Source organism: Salvelinus sp. IW2-2015, linkage group LG1, assembly GCF_002910315.2.
Source record: "Salvelinus sp. IW2-2015 linkage group LG1, ASM291031v2, whole genome shotgun sequence".
Taxonomy (NCBI): Eukaryota; Metazoa; Chordata; class Actinopteri; order Salmoniformes; family Salmonidae; genus Salvelinus; species Salvelinus sp. IW2-2015.
In genome coordinates this window covers 36022865-36043697 of record NC_036838.1, presented here as the reverse complement: position 1 = coordinate 36043697, position 20833 = coordinate 36022865, and the positions used below count along the sequence as shown (strand labels likewise).

The 20833-nt window shown below is 43.7% G+C and overlaps 1 protein-coding gene across 1 annotated transcript in view; it reads right to left on the bottom strand.

Annotated features, from left to right (window-relative positions):
- Positions 1 to 20833, bottom strand: part of LOC111974623 (collagen alpha-1(VII) chain-like) — a 106952-nt gene that overhangs the window by 12366 nt on the left and 73753 nt on the right. Inside the window, exons 75-100 of the mRNA XM_070442872.1 lie at positions 20673 to 20798; positions 20217 to 20426; positions 20058 to 20093; positions 19922 to 19966; positions 19690 to 19806; positions 19347 to 19418; positions 18986 to 19030; positions 17929 to 17964; positions 11424 to 11459; positions 11287 to 11331; positions 11071 to 11103; positions 10309 to 10371; positions 10062 to 10097; positions 9832 to 9912; positions 9630 to 9698; positions 8358 to 8393; positions 4446 to 4505; positions 4239 to 4283; positions 4109 to 4144; positions 3978 to 4013; positions 3832 to 3891; positions 3523 to 3648; positions 3341 to 3412; positions 2904 to 2939; positions 2756 to 2815; positions 2588 to 2632 (exon numbers count right to left, since the gene is read on the bottom strand). Coding sequence (XP_070298973.1) covers positions 2588 to 2632; positions 2756 to 2815; positions 2904 to 2939; positions 3341 to 3412; positions 3523 to 3648; positions 3832 to 3891; positions 3978 to 4013; positions 4109 to 4144; positions 4239 to 4283; positions 4446 to 4505; positions 8358 to 8393; positions 9630 to 9698; positions 9832 to 9912; positions 10062 to 10097; positions 10309 to 10371; positions 11071 to 11103; positions 11287 to 11331; positions 11424 to 11459; positions 17929 to 17964; positions 18986 to 19030; positions 19347 to 19418; positions 19690 to 19806; positions 19922 to 19966; positions 20058 to 20093; positions 20217 to 20426; positions 20673 to 20798 — 1662 coding nt within the window. The remainder of the gene's footprint in view (positions 1 to 2587; positions 2633 to 2755; positions 2816 to 2903; positions 2940 to 3340; positions 3413 to 3522; positions 3649 to 3831; positions 3892 to 3977; positions 4014 to 4108; positions 4145 to 4238; positions 4284 to 4445; positions 4506 to 8357; positions 8394 to 9629; positions 9699 to 9831; positions 9913 to 10061; positions 10098 to 10308; positions 10372 to 11070; positions 11104 to 11286; positions 11332 to 11423; positions 11460 to 17928; positions 17965 to 18985; positions 19031 to 19346; positions 19419 to 19689; positions 19807 to 19921; positions 19967 to 20057; positions 20094 to 20216; positions 20427 to 20672; positions 20799 to 20833) is intronic.

Below are 20833 nucleotides of genomic sequence, written 5' to 3'. Positions count from 1 at the left end.
AGAAATCATCACCATTATGGTTTTAATCATCCAGAACTGCAATAAATAGCTCTCTATATCCACACTGACTAGCACTCTCCTGTATGAGGAAGGACTGTACTATAATAGAAGAGTTGCTGTCTGTTTCTCACCTGAGTTTAAAATGGATATATATACGTGCCATTTAGCAGATGCTACAATATCCAACCCCCTTTCTAGAGGTTACCAGGCAACTAATATGAGAGAGGCTGAGTATGTTCTAGATGAGAGCTAGGGTGAAGAGTTTCATGTATATATATACGTGCCATTTAGCAGATGCTTTTATACAAAGTGACTTACAATCATACATGTATAAATTTTTTCGTATGGGTGGTCCCGGGAATCGAACCCTCTACGCTGGCGTTAGCACCATGCTCTACCAACTGATCTACAAAGGACCAGGCTTAGTTGTCTCAGCCTAGAACAAAAGCCTTACTCTCAGTAGAACTAATGTACCGGAAGTGAAGAGGGTCAGAGCCTGGCTGGCAGCTTTTAAAAGAGCTATGTAGTACAAGGTCAATATCATTAAATTAAAGTGGAGGATAAAACATATCGTAAGGACAGATCTACTGCATTACTAGTGATATGTTCAGAGAAACAAGATATACCTATGTTCTATGTTTGGAGCGGTAATGGGCATGACAATAATGGATTGCATTGATTCCTACAATCAAGGTATACTAGGGATGGAGAGTGAAACGATTGAACTGTATACGCATGATGCTGACGATGATGCTGACGATGATGCTGACGTCTTTTACTTTCATTACTTTTCCTTTCGTTTGAGTTATTTGTGCACTGCTTAAGCCACATCGTTTCTTTTCTTCTTTTGAGCTCTATCTAGGTCCACTTCAGCCTTCCCACATCCTTTCTCTCGTTTTCACTCTCTCAATTAAGTCGGATCAATATCGAGGAATGGGCCAATGACCTCTAATAATAAACAAACACAAATAAATAAACACCATATAGGCAGTAGAATCAAAATTGGTCATGATGAATTGCCATTTGTGACCCGATTCAGGAAACTAGGCATATGTCGCAAGTCACGACTTCACAGGAGAGCCGTTCGAACGTAAACATGTTTTTTTAATCAAAATGCGTTTTTTGGCAGAAATGCCTTCTCGAACAAGTGAACGTTCCTGTGCCTTAATAACAAACCTGTATGCCATCTGTAAATACAAATACAATTGTTAAATTACGAGCCTTGTTGGTTAAGCCACAGAAAAAGCGAGAAAACCTTCCCAATAGCCATAATTGGCTGAGATAATGAGTGGGCTGTACATACCGAGAGAGGAGTTTGGATTGGTCTGCCATTTAGATGGCTTCTGTCTATTTGAGCTGGTCAGGCTGTGTTGGTAATCCTGTCGAACACAGCTTTTTTTTATGTATCGTGTAGTGGTGCTGCATAGCTAAATGTTGCTCTCCACTCTCTGGAGGATCAAGTTTTGAAATCAGTGGCATTAGAGTATGATAGCTAAAGAGATGGAGAAAACACCTGTATCCAGATTAGATCTTCAAACTTAGGGCAACTGTGGCATGTCATCCATGACAAGGAGAGGCATCCATCATGCATGATGATGTATACAGGTAAGATAATCTAGCGTTAGCTAGCTACATTTTCATATATTACACATTTCTAAAGTGGTTTCATTTCAAGCTAAAGTGTTTTGTTATCTAGCTAGCTAGCTAACGTTAGCTGGTTGGCTCCCTAGCTGACATTATTATTCATATCCCAGAGCTGTTTGCTTTGCTAGTTAAAGCCTAATGTCAGCTAGCTAAATTGAACCTGGTCGGTTAGCTCCCAGTATATTCATGCAGTGTAGTAACGACATGATTTGGCACTATGTTCATTGTTGTTAAACTAGCTAACGTTAGCTGGCTGGCTCGTTAGCTAACGTTACGTGATGTGTGATTTTACACGTTGTTTACTGAGCTAGTTTCATTGTTTACCTAGCTAGCTAGCGGCATGTCTTAAGCTAAAGTGTACTGTTAGCTAGCTAGCTAATGTTAGCTGGCTGGCTGCCTAGATGACGTTGTTTTTCATATCCCACAGCTGTTTGCTTCGCTAGTTAGAGCCTAATGTTACCTAGCTAACATTGAACCTGGATGGTTAGTTCCCAGCATATTCATGCAGTGTAGTAATGACATGATTTGGCACTATGTGCATTGTTGTTTAACTAGCTAACGTTAGCTGGCTGGCTCGTTAGCTAACTTTACTTGACGTGTGATTTTACACATTGTTTACCTAGCTAGGTACATCGTTTACCTAGCTAGCTACATGTCTTAAGCTAAAGTGTACATCACACGTTGAATATGGCCGGTGTCAGTAAACGTCTGCAAAGAAGCGTAATGAAATTGTTGCCAGCAGAGCTGGTTAGGCTGTTTTCATGTTATCCATAGGTAAACAAATCATTGGCCAGAGTGTGTAGACAAAGAAGAGCTCTTCACTAGATACCAACACATTAAAGGCCAGTTTCTCAAAAGTGAGTTTACAAGTTGATCAACTTTCAAAGCAGAATTACTTTCCCAGTAAAAAGATAGTGATGTTAACAGTAGGTAAGAGATTTACCGCTGGTCCTCTCTCCCCGTTCTGACCACCTCGACCCTCCTCCCCCTGCAAACATCAGACACATAGATCTGTAAATCCCCCAACACACACACAAATCTTCAATACAACACGTAACTGTCAAAATTAGATACAATTGAAATTCAAACTCAAATGGTGATGTGATTTTACCCTGGGTCCTGGGTCTCCTCTCTCGCCCCTCAATCCTGGTACTCCCGCTCCAATCGCTCCCTAAAGAGGGGGATTTATGAGCATCAACATCATATTTGATAAGATATTATACAGTATAGAAGACGTGTTTATCTCGTTGTAAACTCACCTTATCCCCTTTGCCTCCAGCAGTGCCCGGTGAACCCTGGTAAGGAAAAAACGGTATACTGATCATGAACACTTACATCACAAAAACGCAAACACACAAAGTCTTTCCCACTGGGCAAAGACGTCAGTTCAATGTCTAGCTTTGATTTACATGGTTGAGTTGTCAACTAACGTGCATTCAACAAAACATTTCACAATGTCATTGGATTTAGTTTAAAAGTTGGGTGAAAAAATATGAAATGCTGTTACATTAATGACTTTTTGCAAGTCCAATTAGTTTCCCACGTTGTTTCAAAGTCATCACATTGACTTCTTAGGTGGACATTACATGCAAATAATGAAGATTTAACCAGTTTCTGCCTAGTGGGTTCTGTCTCTCGCTCTCTCTCACACAGACACTCAATTAAGTCATCATGATGCAATCCTAAGTCCACTCACAGCTAGGCCAGGGGGTCCGGGAGGCCCAGGAGCTCCAGGGTTCCCTGCCTGACCAGTAAAGCCTTGGATACCCTGGAGATGAGACAACTTACAACATAAACATTCCACAGAGCAGGGCTAAAAAGACCACACCAGTCACCCATGTAATAACTATAGTATAGTGGCGATATAGGCACTCTCACCCTGGGTCCTAGAGGTCCTGGGGGTCCTGGAGTTCCGTTCTCTCCTCTCAGGCCAGCCAGACCAGGGGTCCCTGCTACGCCCTGGGCTCCTGGAGGGCCTGCTGGGCCCGGGAGACCTGTGTCCCCCTAAAACACAAACATACAGGGGTTCACATTCACTGTGTCAATGGTGTAGTTATGGAGATGTTTAGCTCAGGGAAGATGAGACTGAGAAGTCTGCATATGTTAATATGAACATAGCTACATAATTTATGTGATTTATGTGTTTATGAGAACATTTAGATGTATTGTCAAGTCCATGATACTAACATTTAACCCTTGAGGTCCCAGCTGACCAGGAGGCCCTGCCAGTCCGATGCCTCTCTCTCCCTGCAACACATTTCCTGTCAGTACTGTCACATGGTTAACAGCCAGGGAAACACAGACACAGGGAATCAGCTGGTGATGTGTATTACTTTGTCTCCTTTAGGCCCTGCTGGTCCTCTGCCCCCCTGAGAGAGATAAAGTGGATGGAGAAGTTAGTAAGAGTGACATCTGTTAGATATGTGAAATATTTAATGTTACAAAATGTCAAAAGGTGACTCACATCTTCTCCAGGCTCCCCATTTTCACCAGCAGCTCCCTATTTCAACAAGACAGACACACACACAATAACTTCCCTGATCACTGTGTCTGTGAATGTTGAGTAACGTTGTGTGTTAAGTGACTTTACTCACCCTGTCCCCTTTGATGCCTGCAGGACCCTTGTCTCCCCTCTCACCCTAAAGGACAACCATTTCAGAAAAATTGCGTTTTAAAAATATATAATTAAGCCATCACTAAACACGTTCTTGTTATAATAATCTGTATAGTATAATGTGTGTAGTAAATGCCTGAATAATTTCTGAAATATGTTGATAATTGATTCAACCAATGAGACTCACCCGTAGCCCTGGCAGCCCGCTCTCTCCCACTGTCCCAGGTAAGGTCACACCAGGAGGTCCCTGAACCAATTTCAACCAATACACTTTAATTACATTAAACTATGTTCCCTCCTATTCTATTGCACCTAGTTCCTCACCTTAGTATTGCAATTCTGCTTTATTATCTTACTTTAAAGGGATAACGCAAGATTTTGGCAGTTAAGCCCCATGTTCCAGTAGACTTCACATCATTGCGCTAACACTAGTTAGCAATGGCTTGCAAAACTACCTTCAACTTCCTTCAAACTGCATGCAGGGACATAAAAATAGTATCCATGAGTTCATCTGACTCTGGTATTATGGCACTATTACTTTAAAGCAGGAGTGGGCACACTTTTTGGTTTGAGGGCCACACCGGGATTTCGAAATTCAAAGGTGGGCCACACAGATTTCAAATCAAATCAAATTCTATTTGTCACATGCGCCGAATACAATAGGTGTAGACCTTACAGTGAAATGCTTACTTACAAGCCCTTAACCAACAATGCAGTTTTAAGAAATAAATAAGTGTTAAGAAAGTATTTACTAAATAAACTGAAGTAAAATATAAATAAAAATGAAAAAAATATAATAAATAATTAAAAGAGCAACAATAAAATAACAGTAACGAGGATATATATACAGAGGGTAACGGTACAGAGTCAATATGCAGGGACACAGGTTAGTTGAGGTAATATGTACAAGTAGGTAGAGGTAAAGTGATTATGCACAGATAATAAACAGAGAGTAGCAGCTGCTTAAAAATGGGGAGGTCAATGCAAATAGTCTGTTGAAAAACTGTTGAGAAACCTTTTTGTCCTAGACTTGGCACTCCGGTACCGCTTGCCATGCAGTAGTAGAGAGAACAGTCTATGACTGGAGTGGCTGGGGTCTTTGACAATTTTTAGGGCCTTCCTCTGACACCGCCTGGTGTAGAGGTCCTGTATGGCAGGCAGCTTAGCCCCAGTGATGTACTGGGCTGTGCGCACTACCCTCTGTAGTGCCTTGCGGTTGGAGGCCAAGCAATTGCCGTACCAGGCAGTGATGCAACCAGTCAGGATGTTCTCGATGTTGCAGCTGTAGAACCTTTTGAGGATCTGAGGACCCATGCCAAATCTTTTTAGCTTCCTGAGGGGGAATAGGCTTTGTCGTGCCCTCTTCACGACTGTCTTGGTGTGTTTGGACCATTCTAGTTTGTTGCTGATGTGGACACCAAGGAACTTGAAGCTCTCAGCCTGCTTCACTACAGCCCCGTTGATGAGTATGGGGGCGTGCTCGGTCCTCCTTTTCCTTTAGTCCACAATCATCTCCTTAGTCTTGGTTACGTTGAGGGATAAGTTGTTATTCTGGATCAACCGGGCCAGGTCTCTGACCTCCTCCCTATAAGCTGTCTCGTCATTGTCGGTGATCTGGCCTACCACTGTTGTGTCGTCTGCAAACTTAATGATGGTGTTGGAGTCGTGCCTGGCCATGCAGTCGTGGGTGAACAGGGAGTACAGGAGGGGACTTAGCACGCACCCCTGAGGGGCTCCAGTGTTGAGGATCAGCGTGGCAGATGTGTTGCTACCTACCCTCACCACCTGGGGGCGGCCCGTCAGGAAGTCCAGGATCCAGTTGCAGAGGGAGGTGTTTAGTCCCAAGATCCTTAGCTTAGTAATGAGCTTTGAGGGTACTATGGTGTTGAACGCTGAGCTGTAGTCAATGAATAGCATTCTCACTTAGGTGTTCCTTTTGTCCAGGTGGGAAAGGGCAGTGTGGAGTGCAATAGAGATTGCATCATCTGTGGATCTGTTTGGGCGGTATGCAAATTGGAGAGGGTCTCGGGTTTCTGGGATAATGGTGTTGATGTGAGTCATTACCAGCCTTTCAAAGCACTTCATGGCTACGGACAGGTCTGTAGTCATTTAGCCAGGTTGCCTTCGTGTTCTTGGGCACAGGGACTATGGTGGTCTGCTTGAAACATGTTGGTATTACAGACTCAATCAGGGACATGTTGACAGGGACATGTTGAAAATGTCAGTGAAGACACCTGCCAGTTGGTCAGCACATGCCCGGAGCACACGTCCTGGTAATCCGTCTGGCCCCGCAGCCTTGTGAATGTTGGCCTGTTTAAAGGTCTTACTCACATCGGCTACGGAGAGCGTGATCACACAGTCGTCCGGAACAGCTGATGCTCTCATGCATGCCTCAGTGTTGCTTGCCTCGAAGCGAGCAGAGAAGTGATTTAGCTAGTCTGGTAGGCTCGTGTCATTGGGCAGCTCGCGGCTGTGCCTCCCTTTGTAGTCTGTAATAGTTTGCAAGCCCTGCCACATAAGACGCACGTCGGAGCAGGTGTAGTACGATTCAATCTTAGCCCTGTATTGCTGCTTTACCTGTTTGATTGGTTCGTCGGAGGGCATAGCGGGATTTCTCATAAGCTTCCGGGTTAGAGTCCCGCACCTTGAAAGCGGCAGCTCTACCCTTTAGCTCAGTACGAATGTTGCCTGTAATCCATGGCTTCTGGTTGGGGTATGTACGTACAGTCACTGTGGGGACGACGTCCTCGATGCACTTACTGATAAAGCCAGTGACTGATGTGGTGTACTCCTCAATGCCATCGGAAGAATCCCGGAACATGTTCCAGTCTGTGATAGCAAAACAGTCGTGTGGTTCAGCATTTGCTTCACCTGACCACTTTTTTATAGGCCATGTCACTGGTGCTTCCTGCTTTAATTGTATTTTTTTATTCTTGTAAGCAGGAATCAGGCGGATAGAATTGTGGTCAGATTTACCAAATGGAGGGCGAGGGAGAGCTTTGTACGCATCTCTGTGTATGGAGTACAGGTGATCTAGAATTGTTTTCCTTCTGGTTGCACATTTAACATGTTGATTGAAATTAGGTAGAACTAATTTAAGTTTCCCTGCATTAAAGTCTCCGGCCACTAGGAGTGCCGCCTCTGGGTGAGCGGTTTCCTGTTTGCTTATTTCCTTATACAGCTGACTGAGTGCGGTCTTAGTGCCAGCATCCGTCTGTGGTGGTAAATAAGCTGCCACGAAAAGTATAGCTGAAAACTTTCTAGGCAAATAGTGTGGTCTGCATTTTATCACAAGATACTCTTCTTCAGGCGAGCAAAATCTAGAGACTTACTTAGATTTCGTGCACCAGCTGTTGTTTGCAAATATGCACAGACCGCCCCCCCCTCGTCTTACCGGAGTGTGCTGTTCTATCTTGCCGGTGCAGCGTGTATCCCGCTAGCTGAATATCCATGTCATCATTCAGCCACGATTCCGTGAAACATAAAATTATACAGTTTTTGATGTCCCGTTGGTAGGATATTCGTGATCGTACCTCGTCTAATTTATTGTCCAAAGATTGCACGTTGGCGAGTAATATTGACGGTAACGGCAGCTTTCCCACTCGCCTTCTGCGAATCCTTACGAGGCATCCCGCTCTGTGTCCTCTGTACCTGCGTCGCTTCCTCTTGCAAATAACTGGGATGTTGGCCTTGTCGCATGTTCGGAGAATGTTCTGTGCGTCCTGCTTGTTGAAGAAAAAATCTTTGTCTAATCCGAGGTGAGTAATCGCTGTCCTGATATCCAGAAGCTTTTTTTTTGTCGTAAGTTTGCAGAAACATTATGTACAAAATAAGCCACAAATAATGCGGGGGAAAAATACATAATAGCAGAATTGGTTGGGCGCCTGTAAAACTGCTGCCATTTCTTTCAGCGCCATTTTCTCAGAAATGTTTACAATACATCTGTTTGTTGGCCTATGATTCAGTATAATTCAGTATTGTGATTCACTGATTCCGAGTTGTATCTATTGTGTCTCCATACACCAGTTAGACATGGTGAGGTTAGTCACCATGACTGGATGTTACCACGACTGGAAGAGTAACCATGACAATCACTCACCTGTGCTCCTTTCACACCAGGGGGTCCTGCTACAGCCTGTGATGGGGATATGTAGGGAGAACATGACGTGAAACTCACATATCTGGATTAGGTTGTTTGCAAATGCACTGAAGATGGACAGCAATAGTAAACGATTGAGGAAACTCCTACCCACTATGTTATGCAAAGAATCACTTTTTTATTGTGCTACTGCTTTGGCCTTTTGACCTTCATTAGAGCATCAGACCATGAACGGGAGTTTTAATTTGGTTTTCACACAAACTAGAGGAAGAGTTTAACAGATGTGCTGTCTATAAGTACAGTACATCTCGTCCCTTCAAAAGCTCTTATTTCTCAAGAACCGTAGTACATCCTGCTAAAGCTTCCGGGGGAATGATGTGAATGTATATGTGTGTGTATATTTATGTGTGTGTGTCTATATGTGTGCATCCGTGCTCATATGCTTGAGCATTGGTGTGTCATTGTTTGTGTATCTGTACATGTGCCTCTGCCCTCCTATTCATGCCAATGATTTCCTCGTCTTTGAAATGGAGAGACGTTGGATAAAGAGGATGTGAGTCATGGCCATTTACAGTAAATAGAAGAGGGAATCATGTGCAGATAGAGCTTTTGAATAAAGCACTCAAGAGTCCAAAACATGTTCTAGAATATTGGACTGTTGGCTTTCATACTTTTCGATATTGCAGCGCAAGCTATTTTTCCAACTGTCACCACAATCAAATGAATAGGTGCTGAGTACATGGAGCCGCGTTGGTTGGGACTTTAGGGGAGGTGCTAGGTCAGGCTGTGCGTCCCCCGCGGACGGTAGTCTCACAATGGGCCGCCGGACTATCTAGGCTCTGCGGCTGTGGACTCTGAATTAGTCTGAAAGCTGCAATATGTAACTTTTTTGGCAACCAGACCAAATTCACATAGAAATATGTGTTATATATCTGTTATTCTCATTGAAAGCAAGTCTAAGAAGCGGTAGATCTGTTCCATGTGCTCTATTTCTATTCTTCCCGTTCTTCAGTTTAGTTTCTGCGCTTTTTACTTTCGGCTTCAAACAGCTGAAAATATAATATTTTGGGTTATGGAAAATATATTTCACAGCAGTTTAGATGGTACAATGATTCTCTACACTATACTTGTATGTTTGGCCACATAAACTGACATTACGTGAATTTTAGCATCCAGGAAATGGCGGAGCAATTTCTGCATTGTGCATCTTTAAGTACAGCTCAATTCAACCTCACGTCACTTCCCTGATCCCTTCTCAACCCTCTGACTCACCTTTCCTGGGGGGCCACTGTCCCCCTGCTCCCCCTTCAACCCCGCGGAACCCATTGGTCCAGCGATACCCTGTAATAAAGATCCAACACAGCACTCTAAAAAACTTTTTCTAAGAAAAATCCACACTAAACCTGATGCAATCCTAACACATACTAGACACACAGTAGGATGTAGAGAGACAGATACCATACACAGTACACACCTGTTTCCCTGGCAACCCTGGTGTTCCCTCTTTTCCAGGTATCCCGTCTCTTCCTGGGACCCCTGGCTTGCCACCCTCCCCCTGTGGAGAGACACACTTAATGTCACCACCAGAACTGATGTTTGTGTGAATGGCTTGCTGTGTGTTAACCATGGCGATGATAGAGGTGTGTGTGTCGGCTCTACAGTACAGTATGTGAACTGTGAGTCCTACGGAGCTGCTGTACTCACTGTCTGCCCTGGTAGACCTGGAGGCCCAGATGGACCCTGGGAAGAGACGGTATCATTACAATACATGAAACAATATTAAACACACATTATTGTGTCAATGGCCTTTTTAATTACAGTAAGCTTAAAGGTAAAGGTGTGAGCATACGAGGAATCCCCAGCCCAATGGGAATGTACTACAACACCAGTTTAGCCAGTAAAACTATACAGTATGAGAGTTGGTTTATAGATGATTGATGCTGTGCCCTACCACAGCTCCAGGAGGCCCTGCAGGTCCAGGCACTCCCATGCTGCCTTCGGGACCAGGAGGCCCCTGTGGAACAGGAGGGTCAATTCAAATAGATTATTATGAAGCTCTGTGACTTTCATTGTGAAAAGTGGGTGAGTAGTTCTAAAAACACTGAGGCAATAAACATCTAATAGGAATATACAGTAGTAACATAAAACATATAAGGCCAGTTTGTCAGACACAGATTAAGCCTAGTCCTGGACTAAAAAGCTCTCTCAATGGAGAATCTCTATTGATAACACTTTCTAGACTTGGACTAGCCTAAATCTCTGCCTGTGCCACGGATCCCTCCGGAACTGTCATTATGCACACCTGGTCTCTATTCCCTGATTAGTAATTGTATAAGTGTGGCTTTGGTTCACCATTGACTTGTCAATTATTGTTCTGTTGTCCGTGTGAGTACCTGTGCTATGTTGTTTTGGCTTTCGTACCACGCGTATTGTGCAGATGATTACGGGTCTCGTCCCGTGTGATAATCATTGTGTGCGTGTGTTATTTATTCGAGGTACTCTTCGCTCTTTTGTTTGGGTTTCAACCTTGTGTTTTGTATAGTGTTTGTTTGGTCTTCGTCCCCGTGCCTTTACACGGCACGCTGTGATTTGGCTAAATAAAAAACCCTATTACGCATTCCTGCGCCTGTCTCCCAACCATTTATGCCATCGTGACAGCCTGGGAAACTGGCCCATAATGTACAACACAACATTTATCATATAAAGTTCTCACCTGAACGCCAACCCCAGGCACTCCTTGATTACCCTGTCAGAGATCAAAACACATTCTCAGAACAACAAAGATATGAAATGGACCATTCCAGTGCTGTAATACTAAGCTACTGTAGACCAAAAAATATCAACACTACTAAATGCATCAGCAATACCCCCACAGAGCTGGAACTAAGAATGAATAATACTGTAGGTCTATGACGGAAGAAGTTCTCACCTTTACCCCTGACGGACCTGGAGGTCCATTGGTACCGATCGGACCCTACAATTACAAAAGAGATAGCATCTGTATAAGTACAGCGCTGTGTGTGTGTGTGCACACGCGCATGTCGGATATTAAAATATCATACTTACAGTTGGCCCTCTAATTCCAGGTTCTCCAGGGTTTCCCTGCAAACAAGAGATAAGAGCATGCTGGATTCACATGCCCAAGACATAACACACACACAGAGAACACATGCATGATACGACACACAAACAGCAAATTCTCCAGTGTTAAATCAACACTGAAAGTGTTAAATTAACACACTGCTTAGTGTAAAGCCTTATTTTCATTTTTCCCAGAGTGCCTTGCCTTTCTGGTGAATTGTAGAGTTATCACCCATGACTGCATTTGTTAGTGACAGAGATATGGTTGTTGCAGAATTATTATTTTGTCCTGTTGCCTTGACCAAGTGAGATCCTAAGCAAGTATGTCATCATTAAAATTTAATTACTCACACAATAAGGCCTTATTTTGAGGGCTTTGTTTACCCTAATATATTGGCCTGAAACCCATGGTTTTCAGGCATGCAAGTCACATTGTGCTGGCTTGCAAAGTGAAGTGTAATTCCTATAGGAATCCAGCCAGAGTGGGGATACCCAACAATTAAACATTTTATTCACCCCGCCCTAACCTGCATTCAGAATGAATGCCTGTTGGGAAGTCTAAAATATTGGACTACCTAAACCATCTAAACTGGAACAACCATTTCAGTAACGGGTGCAATAAGTCCAATTAACAGATTGGATTACTTTAGATTTGTTTATATTTCAGTAGCATAAGATTAATTCATCGATGCAAAATCATAGATATTGAAACAAACTACTCTAAAAAGCAACCTGCAATAGAGCATGCTGGGATATATGATAATGATGGGTGTGGTTTTGTTTTAACACTGGTTATTAACACCAATACTGGGGTTATTTTACACCAATGAGTGTTAATTTAACAATTGAATCAACACTAGAAATGTTACACTGAAAAATCAACACAAGGTTAACACTGGCCAATTTGCTGTGCATACACACAGTATATTGTACATACATGTAGGCTTTGTACAGACATACTTGCCTAGTTAAATAAAGGTTAAAAATAAAAAATAAATAGAAAAATACACATTTCATACATGAACATCAAAGAAAAAGTGTTCACACACAAACAAATACACAACTGCATACACACACAATACACAAAGACACACACATAGTATACAATGTACAAACAGTGCTTTGGGAGGGCTGAGAAGCAGACAACAGAGCAGGTGAAGCCACATGCACAGAAAGCTAGCACAAAACGCACAGATAGCTATGACACTAAGCAAAATGCATCTGTTACAATTCTGACGGGGCAGGTAATCCATCTCAGTATTCACAACCCTACTGTGTCCAATTGATCTTGGTTAGTGTATGTGGCATATGTGTTACAAACGTGTGGTGTTTAATACATAAAACATTCCAGCCATCAGTGGTACTCTGGGAACAGGTGGTTCAGATTAATATTTCATGAGTTTCCTATCAAGGCCCAACTCTAGTCTCAGACCCCTGGGAGATGGGCCCTAATACAAATTAAAGAAAATGAAAGTGGAGACATGAATGCAGAGGATGGCGCGGCGGAGGACTCTGTGACTGTGTGTGCATGTTGATACTGATGACACTAGCGTCCCATGACAATACTCCCCTCTCTCCAAACCCCTCTGCTGCAGTGCGGTGGAAACTGGTACCGTCACAGCCTCCTTGGGTCGTGCTTGTACCTGTTACGTTCATGTTTTAAGTATCCCTATACTTCTGTTATTACGGGGCTATCACTGAGTCAAAAAGGAGTTCGTTGATGGACCTGGCCTTGAGTGTAATGGCTACTTGTAGTGTGTTCATATAGTATAGTAAACTTTGTTAAACTGGAACCTTGTCGTTGTGTCATTTCGAGTTAACATTGGTAGCAGAGGATGGCTTCTAACTACAATGTGCCACCTCGCTTCGACGAGAAGAGGTCGTACGAAAGTTGGAAAAATKAACTGGGAATCTGGACACGCGTTACTAATCTGGACKTGAAAAAGCAAGCACTTGCGGTGGTATTATCGCTCGAGGGAAGAGCGAGAGATACAGCACTGGAAATATCCGTTGAGGATTTGAACAAGGATGACGGTATGGGAACTTTGATCACAGCACTGGATTCTGTATTTCTTAAAGAAGAGAAAGACCGTGCCTACGAGGCATATTCAAACTTTGACAGTGTTACGAGAGATATTTCGGTTGCAATRACGGACTACATCATTGATTTCGAACAGAGGTACAATAGRATGCGCAAGTACGACATGGTTCTCCCAGATGCAGTGTTAGCGTTCAAGTTRCTAGATACTGCCCGTCTAGATGGTAGGGAGAAACAGTTGGCTTTGACTGCTTGTACTGTGCTGACTTTTGCAAATATGAAGTCGGCACTCAAAAGAATATTTGGTGAAAAGACGTCTGTCGCGCCAATAACAGATGGAATGCAAGTGAGTGACGCAGCATATTACACCGAGCAGCACAGAAAAGGCGCCAAAAAGTCACGTTCTCAAGAYAACCAGAAGAGGGCGYCATTTCCMGGCACAAATCCACTGGACAAATATGGAAGGAGATCGAAATGTGCTATTTGTCAAAGCACTTACCATTGGGTTAAAGACTGTCCTCATAAAAATGAACAAGTTAAACTAACAGAGGAAAATGTAAACACAGAGGTAGAGCAGTGTAACATTACACTGTTTTCAAATGAATCTGATACTGAGATTTTTATAGTTGAATCCTTAGGATCTGCTGTGATTGATACTGCATGCACACGGACAGTGTGTGGTGAAAAATGGCTTGATAGCTATGTCAGTGAACTAAATATGAAGGAAGTACAAAATATGATTGACACACCAAGCAACAGAGCTTTCAAATTTGGAGATGGGAGAATTGTCCATTCTACCAAGAGAGTTAAGATACCAGCAAAAATTGGTCAGACTAAGTGTCACATTGAAACAGAGGTGGTCCCTACAGATATCCCCTTACTATTAAGCAAAGCTTCACTCAAGAAGGCAGGGGCTGTAYTAGACATAAAAAATGACAAGGCAGTGATGTTTAAACAACCAGTGACTCTTGAACTTACTACCTCAGGCCACTATTGTGTAAACATTTTGGACAAAGACATCACACAGAGTCCATGCAAAAATGAGATTCTGACTGACACGAAGCACATGGAGATTCTGACAGTCACRGAGAACATGAACACAAAAGAAAAACACAAAGTATTGTTAAAGCTTCACAAACAGTTTGGACATGCTACAGTTGACAGACTTCAGAAGTTACTCAGGAGTGCAGRGAATAATGATGATGWGAGTATTTCCATTCTACAGCAGATAGTTAAGAATTGTGAGACATGTMAAAAATACAGCAAACCTAAGCCCAGACCAGCTGTTGGTTTGCCACTGGCTTCCATGTACAATGAAACAGTGGCTGTAGATCTACATGAGTTAGGACCAAGTGTGTGGTACCTTCACATAATYGACCAMTTCACACGCTTTAGTGCTGGAAGCATTGTGAATACAAAGAAACCCAGTGAAATCGTCAAGCACTTCATTCATTCCTGGATATGTGTGCATGGCCCGCCACAGAAATTGTACAGTGACAATGGAGGAGAATTCAATAATAATGAAATAAGAGAAATGGCAGAGAACTTCAACATGGAAGTAAAGACAACTGCTGCATACAGTCCATGGAGCAATGGACTTCTGGAGAGACACAATCAAACACTCACAGAGATCATGCTGAAAGTGAAGCAAGACAATGGATGTGACTGGAAAACACACTCAGATTGGGTTTGATGGCAAAAAACTCAATGCACAATGTTCATGGTTACAGCCATATCACTAGTGTTCGGCAGAACGCCTAATCTCCCTCAGTACTGGTTCAACCAGCAGCACTAGAAGGGAGCAGTGTGAGTGCATGGGTGGGACACACCTTTCAGCACTACATGCAGCGAGAAAAGCATTCACTGAACAGAGTGCTCAGAAAGAATTGCAGGGCTCTGCGGAAACAGCTTCGACCCACCGATGAGAAGTACGAGACTGAAACAGAGTGTACCTACAAACGAGTTGACTGTCAAGAGTGGAAAGGACCGTGAGTAGTCATTGGCCAAGAATGGTGTGGTGTATATTGTGAGACACGAGGCATCTTTGTCAGGGTGCCATCACTCAAGATTGCGGAAAGTAAATGAATCAACAAGATAGAGGGCTGTTGCTGTGAATCAGTCTCCTAATGAAAATGACAAAAGGACACATAACAGGGTACACAAACCTACCAGATTGTCGCATCCAATGGATATGGACACTGAAACTTGACACAGGAAATGGAGCAGAAGACCTTCAACCATGCCGCAGGTAATACTGTTTGAGCGTCAAATAAGGAAAACATTCAACAACAGGCACATGTGTTAAAGAGAACATGTTTTCCAATCTGAAAACTGGACAAACTGTTAATACATGGACAGAGAAAGTGGTATTCCACACACAGCAACCGTCATTGGACGAGCAGGAAAAGCCAAAGGTAAACACCCAGAACTGGACAACTTGCATATCTGAACCAGCTACACTTTCTGGTACAACAGGTCAGCTGACCTGTCCTTGTGATAATCTCAGAATGGAACCAATGGAAAATCGCGAAAACAAACAGAAGTACATTCAAAATGACTGATTGTACTTTGAAAACAAAGGACGGTCATTGACTCAGCTAAGCTAGATGAGCTCAGTAATTGGAGAAAAAATTAGTGTTTAGGAATCAAAGACATTGGGCAAAAATGTATTCTCCAACAAAGGGTGGTGTGTATCCTTAAAGAAATCCATTAACTGGAATAGTGCCTAAAGCACCGTCTAGTGGCCTAAGTTTTGAGGAGCTGGCTGCTAAAAGAAATCCACAAAGACTCACCGACATTGCGCCCAGAAGTCACCATCAGATTGCTGATGTCAGTGTCTGCCAGAAAAAAATGGAAAACTTTAATCCACTAGACAAAAACTCATATTTTTGCCAGGGAACAGAGCTGTCAAGGACCTTCACATCGACCTCCCACCCGAAGCTAAAAGCGAGGAACACTGTGGAAACTAAAAAAGGTGTGTTATGGACTGGCGACTTGCATCACTCTACTGGTACAACACAAAGTCAAGGCAACAATGCTGAATACAGGTGGAAAAATGTCACAAGTGGGACCCTGCAGTCTTCTATTGGCTTGATCAAGACTGGCAATGTGACTGGAGTACTTGCCTGTCATGTTGATGACTTTATCTGGTGGGCTCATAGACTTTGCTACAACTGTGATTCCAAAACCTCAAAGCTGTTTTCCATCGGCCCGTGCAAGAGCATGATAATTTTTGTTATGTTGGCATAGAGTTTATTACAGTTGATGGAACAATACTGATGCAACAGGAGAGCTAATATCAAGAATCTTCAACCCATCCACATGGATTCTTCAAGAGCCGTACAAAGGAATTCCCCTCTATGTGGAATTGAAGCTGATCAATTGAGGTCGAAGATAGGTCAAATTCTATGGGTTGCTAGACAGAGAACCTGATGTAATGTTTGATGTTTGCAACTTGGCATCTAACACAAAAACAGCCACTGTACAAACCATTCATGAGGCAAACAAGTTGTTCGTAAACTGAAATCACAAGTGACTTTAAAGTTTCAGCATGTTGGAAAAGATGACTCTTTGAAACTAGTTGTCTTCAGTGATGCTTCGCTAGGAACCTTACAGATGGAGGCACACAAGGTGGACATCTAATCGTGTTAATGGGTGAAGGAGGAAGATTCTCACCTATCTGTTGCAGTCAAAAAGGATCAGAAGGTTGTCCGAAGCACACTTGCTGGAGAAACACTTGCTCTTGCGGATTGAATTGACAATGCGATCTTTCTTGCAACTCTGTTCTCAGAGCTTACCACTGGTGAGACAAAACGGCACATTCTACCTGTAGTTGTGTCACTGACAACTACTCATTAGTTGATGCTTGAAGTCAACCAAGTCTGTCACAGAGAAAAGACTTCGTCTTGGATACAGCATCAAGGAACTTATTCAAGCACAGAGAATCCAGCGGATTCTGTGGTCGACCACAAAGGAACAGCTTGCTGACTGTCTGACTAAAAAAAGAGCATCCAGTCTTGTGCTCCTACAGGCTCTCAGTAATGGAAAGTGGCAGCTTGAGTAATACAAATAAAAACTGTCACACAACCCATTTGAAATGGGGATCTTGAATAATACTTGGACCTTTAATTATGTTGTTGATGTTTTATTTGTCTTTAAAGAAAAGGGGGAGATTGTTACATTCATGTTTTAAGTATCCCTATACTTCTGTTATTACGGGGCTATCACTGAGTCAAGAGTGCGCCTGCGCATGAAAGGAGTTCGTTGATGGACCTGGCCTTGAGTGTAATGGCTACTTGTAGTGTGTTCATATAGTATAGTAAACTTTGTTAAACTGGAACCTTGTTGTTGTGTCATTTCGAGTTAACAGTACCCCTCCACCCGAATCATGTACCCCCCCAGCCCACATTTCCCTGGTCACAAGCATGCCAGCCAGCAGCACAGAAAACCTACCGGTCTGCCCAGCACTCCGGGGAACCCAGGCAGGCCCTAGAGTCAGAGAGGGAGGAGAGGAAGAAGGAGAGGGGGAGAAGAAGAAAGGAAATAGTAGGATAGTAGGACACAAGGGTAATTGGAAGTGTTGAAAAGAGAGGGAGGGACAGAAAGGGTGTAAAATAGATCAAAATTAGACAGATTGAAGGGGGGAAGTAAGAAGAAAATGGAGGTGTTGTTAGAAGCAGAGCTGCAAAAGGTTACAGTCTAAAGGTTCTACGTAGCCTCAGCCCAAAGGAAACAGATATATCAGCTCCATCAGCGGCCTAGCACTGGCAGCCAATCCACAGGCTTTCCTACGCAGGGCCAGCCCTAAAGGAGGCTGCATGGCTGGGTTACTGTTACTCACTGAACGGCCTTGAGGACCTGCTGGCCCTTGTGGACCCTGCTTCGAAACATTGTGGGATGAAACAAGAAGCGTGAGTTATCTTATCATCTCATCTCTCCCCCTCCACACCTCCAAATCTCTTTCTCCTTCTACCCATCTCTATCCTCCTCATGTTATGACTACTAGGGCCCTGAGTTCTTACAGACCAGGAGAAACTCTGGGCCCTAGTTAGTCATGGCTGATTACACAACAACATCAATGCTTCAGATACTCACCTACTGTATGGTTGGACATGTTATGATCACTGGAACTCAAACACAACATTATCTGCTTAACTATATACTGTAGTGCAGCCATTCTATTGAAGACCTGAAAACTGTGTAACTCCAGTTTGTCCTTTGATGTCTGGGATCTGTCTCCTGGAAGCTGTCTCTTTGAAAACAGATGAGTGCACAGTACGCACCTGCATAATGTATCCATGCAGTCATATCTAATATCATATATCAACAAAGAAGCACCACAGTATATCACTGTATAATTGTATGGTTATTGATATCAATTAAAATAAAAGCCTGATACAGACTTTATCTGAAAATGTATTAGGTAGGCTAGCTACAGTAACCTTACCATACGATTACAATATTATCATTATTTTAATCTTCCCTTCAACCCCACCCCTCCTCCTCTCACCGGCTTCCCATCCTGTCCCGGTTTGCCAGGTTCTCCTGCTGCCCCCTGAAATAAATCAAAACACAACCTGGTTACTACTAGCTACGACTACAACACTGTCTTCACAACCTCCTCTGCACCATAATCACACAATGATGAGGGTAATACAACCTGGTATCAGGTAGTGCCAACTGTTAACCCATATGGTTAGAGCCAGTCACATCTCATCTCACAGCGTAGCACAGAGGTGTCAAAGTCCTTTTCACCAAGGGGTGCACATTGAATCAGATGGCGGGCCAGAAATGGCCCCCGGGCTGCATGTTTAACACCTCAGTTGTAGATGAGATGAGGGATAGCCACTTATTGTAAAGCACACAGTCACCTGAAAACCATCGCGTCCCTGTTCTCCAGATGGACCCCGATCACCTTTATCTCCACGGAGCCCTGCAATACCCTGTGTGTGTGTGTGTGTGTGTGTGTGTGTGTGTGTCTGTCTGTGTGTGTGTGTACATGTGTGTGCGAAGGCGCGCACCTCGCCTTCGCACACACATGTACACACACACACAGACAGACACACACACACACACACACACACACACACACACACACACACACACACACACACACACACACACACACACACACACACACAGCTGATTAAACACAGGGACCCACATCAGGCTGCATGATGAAGTACTGTAATATTTTGAGTGAGGTGTTCTGACCCTGTCGCCTTTGGATCCCTGTGGCCCTGAGGCACCAGGCTCTCCCTTCTGTCCTGTGACCCCAGGGAGGCCCCTTGCTCCGGGGAGTCCAGCTTCACCCGCTACTGCAGCAGCACCCTTAAACACACACACACACCCCCCAATAAACACACTGCACCCAGTAACCTCTGGATAAACTATGATATGTTTACTGTAATGACGACTTATTAGAAAAGTAGTCTGTACAGGTCACCTTTGGTCCAGGAGGTCCCACTGAGCCACCTAGACCGTTTTTCCCCTGGAGATGAGAACAGTCATGCTCTGGTCAACATACATACAGTATATACAGTACATTAAATTATGATTATTGTGGTGAGGAATATACTCACAGCCTCTCCTTTGTCACCCTTCTCTCCTCTCTCCCCCTGGAAGTCAAAGTGGTATCACATGACACATCTCTAATCCACATGATCTTCCTCTTTTTTATTTCCTCCTTTCATATTCCTCTCCCTCTCTCTCTCCTTAAACCACTCCTTCCTCCACCTCACCTTATCTCCAGGTCGTCCAGCCTCTCCCAGTTCTCCGGCTCTCCCTGGTACTCCAGGTATTCCAGGTTTTCCTGGCTCTCCAGCCTGTCCCGTGGGTCCCACTGGGCCCTTCTCTCCAATGGCCCTCCCTGTGGGTCCTGTGGCCCCTACAGGCCCCCGTTCCCCCTGCTCTCCCTTCACACCCCTCTCCCCAGACAGCCCGCGGGCACCCTGACATGGAAATGAGTAAAGACATTACTTACACATACTGTTCTAGAAATCATAATTGTTTTCAAAATCCATGCAGTCATACAGAGAATCACTTTTAGAGTAAGCAGAGAGTTATGCATTACATCATGGGTCAAATAAACACACTAACACCATGTTTGAGTTCACTCTACTACACCATTTGCGTGGGGTCTTGATATAATCTCTTTGTTCCCCACACTGCTCCCAAATTGGGGACCGCTCACTCACATCTATCCCTGCTGGTCCCCTCTGCCCGGTCTCTCCCTTGTCTCCTCTCTGGCCCTTCTCAGCCTTCTCCAGCACACTCTTGCCCGGCACATTGCTGTTATCCACAAGCACCTTCAGGTCCTGCATCTACAGACAGGACAGTACAGGGACAGAAAGGTCGT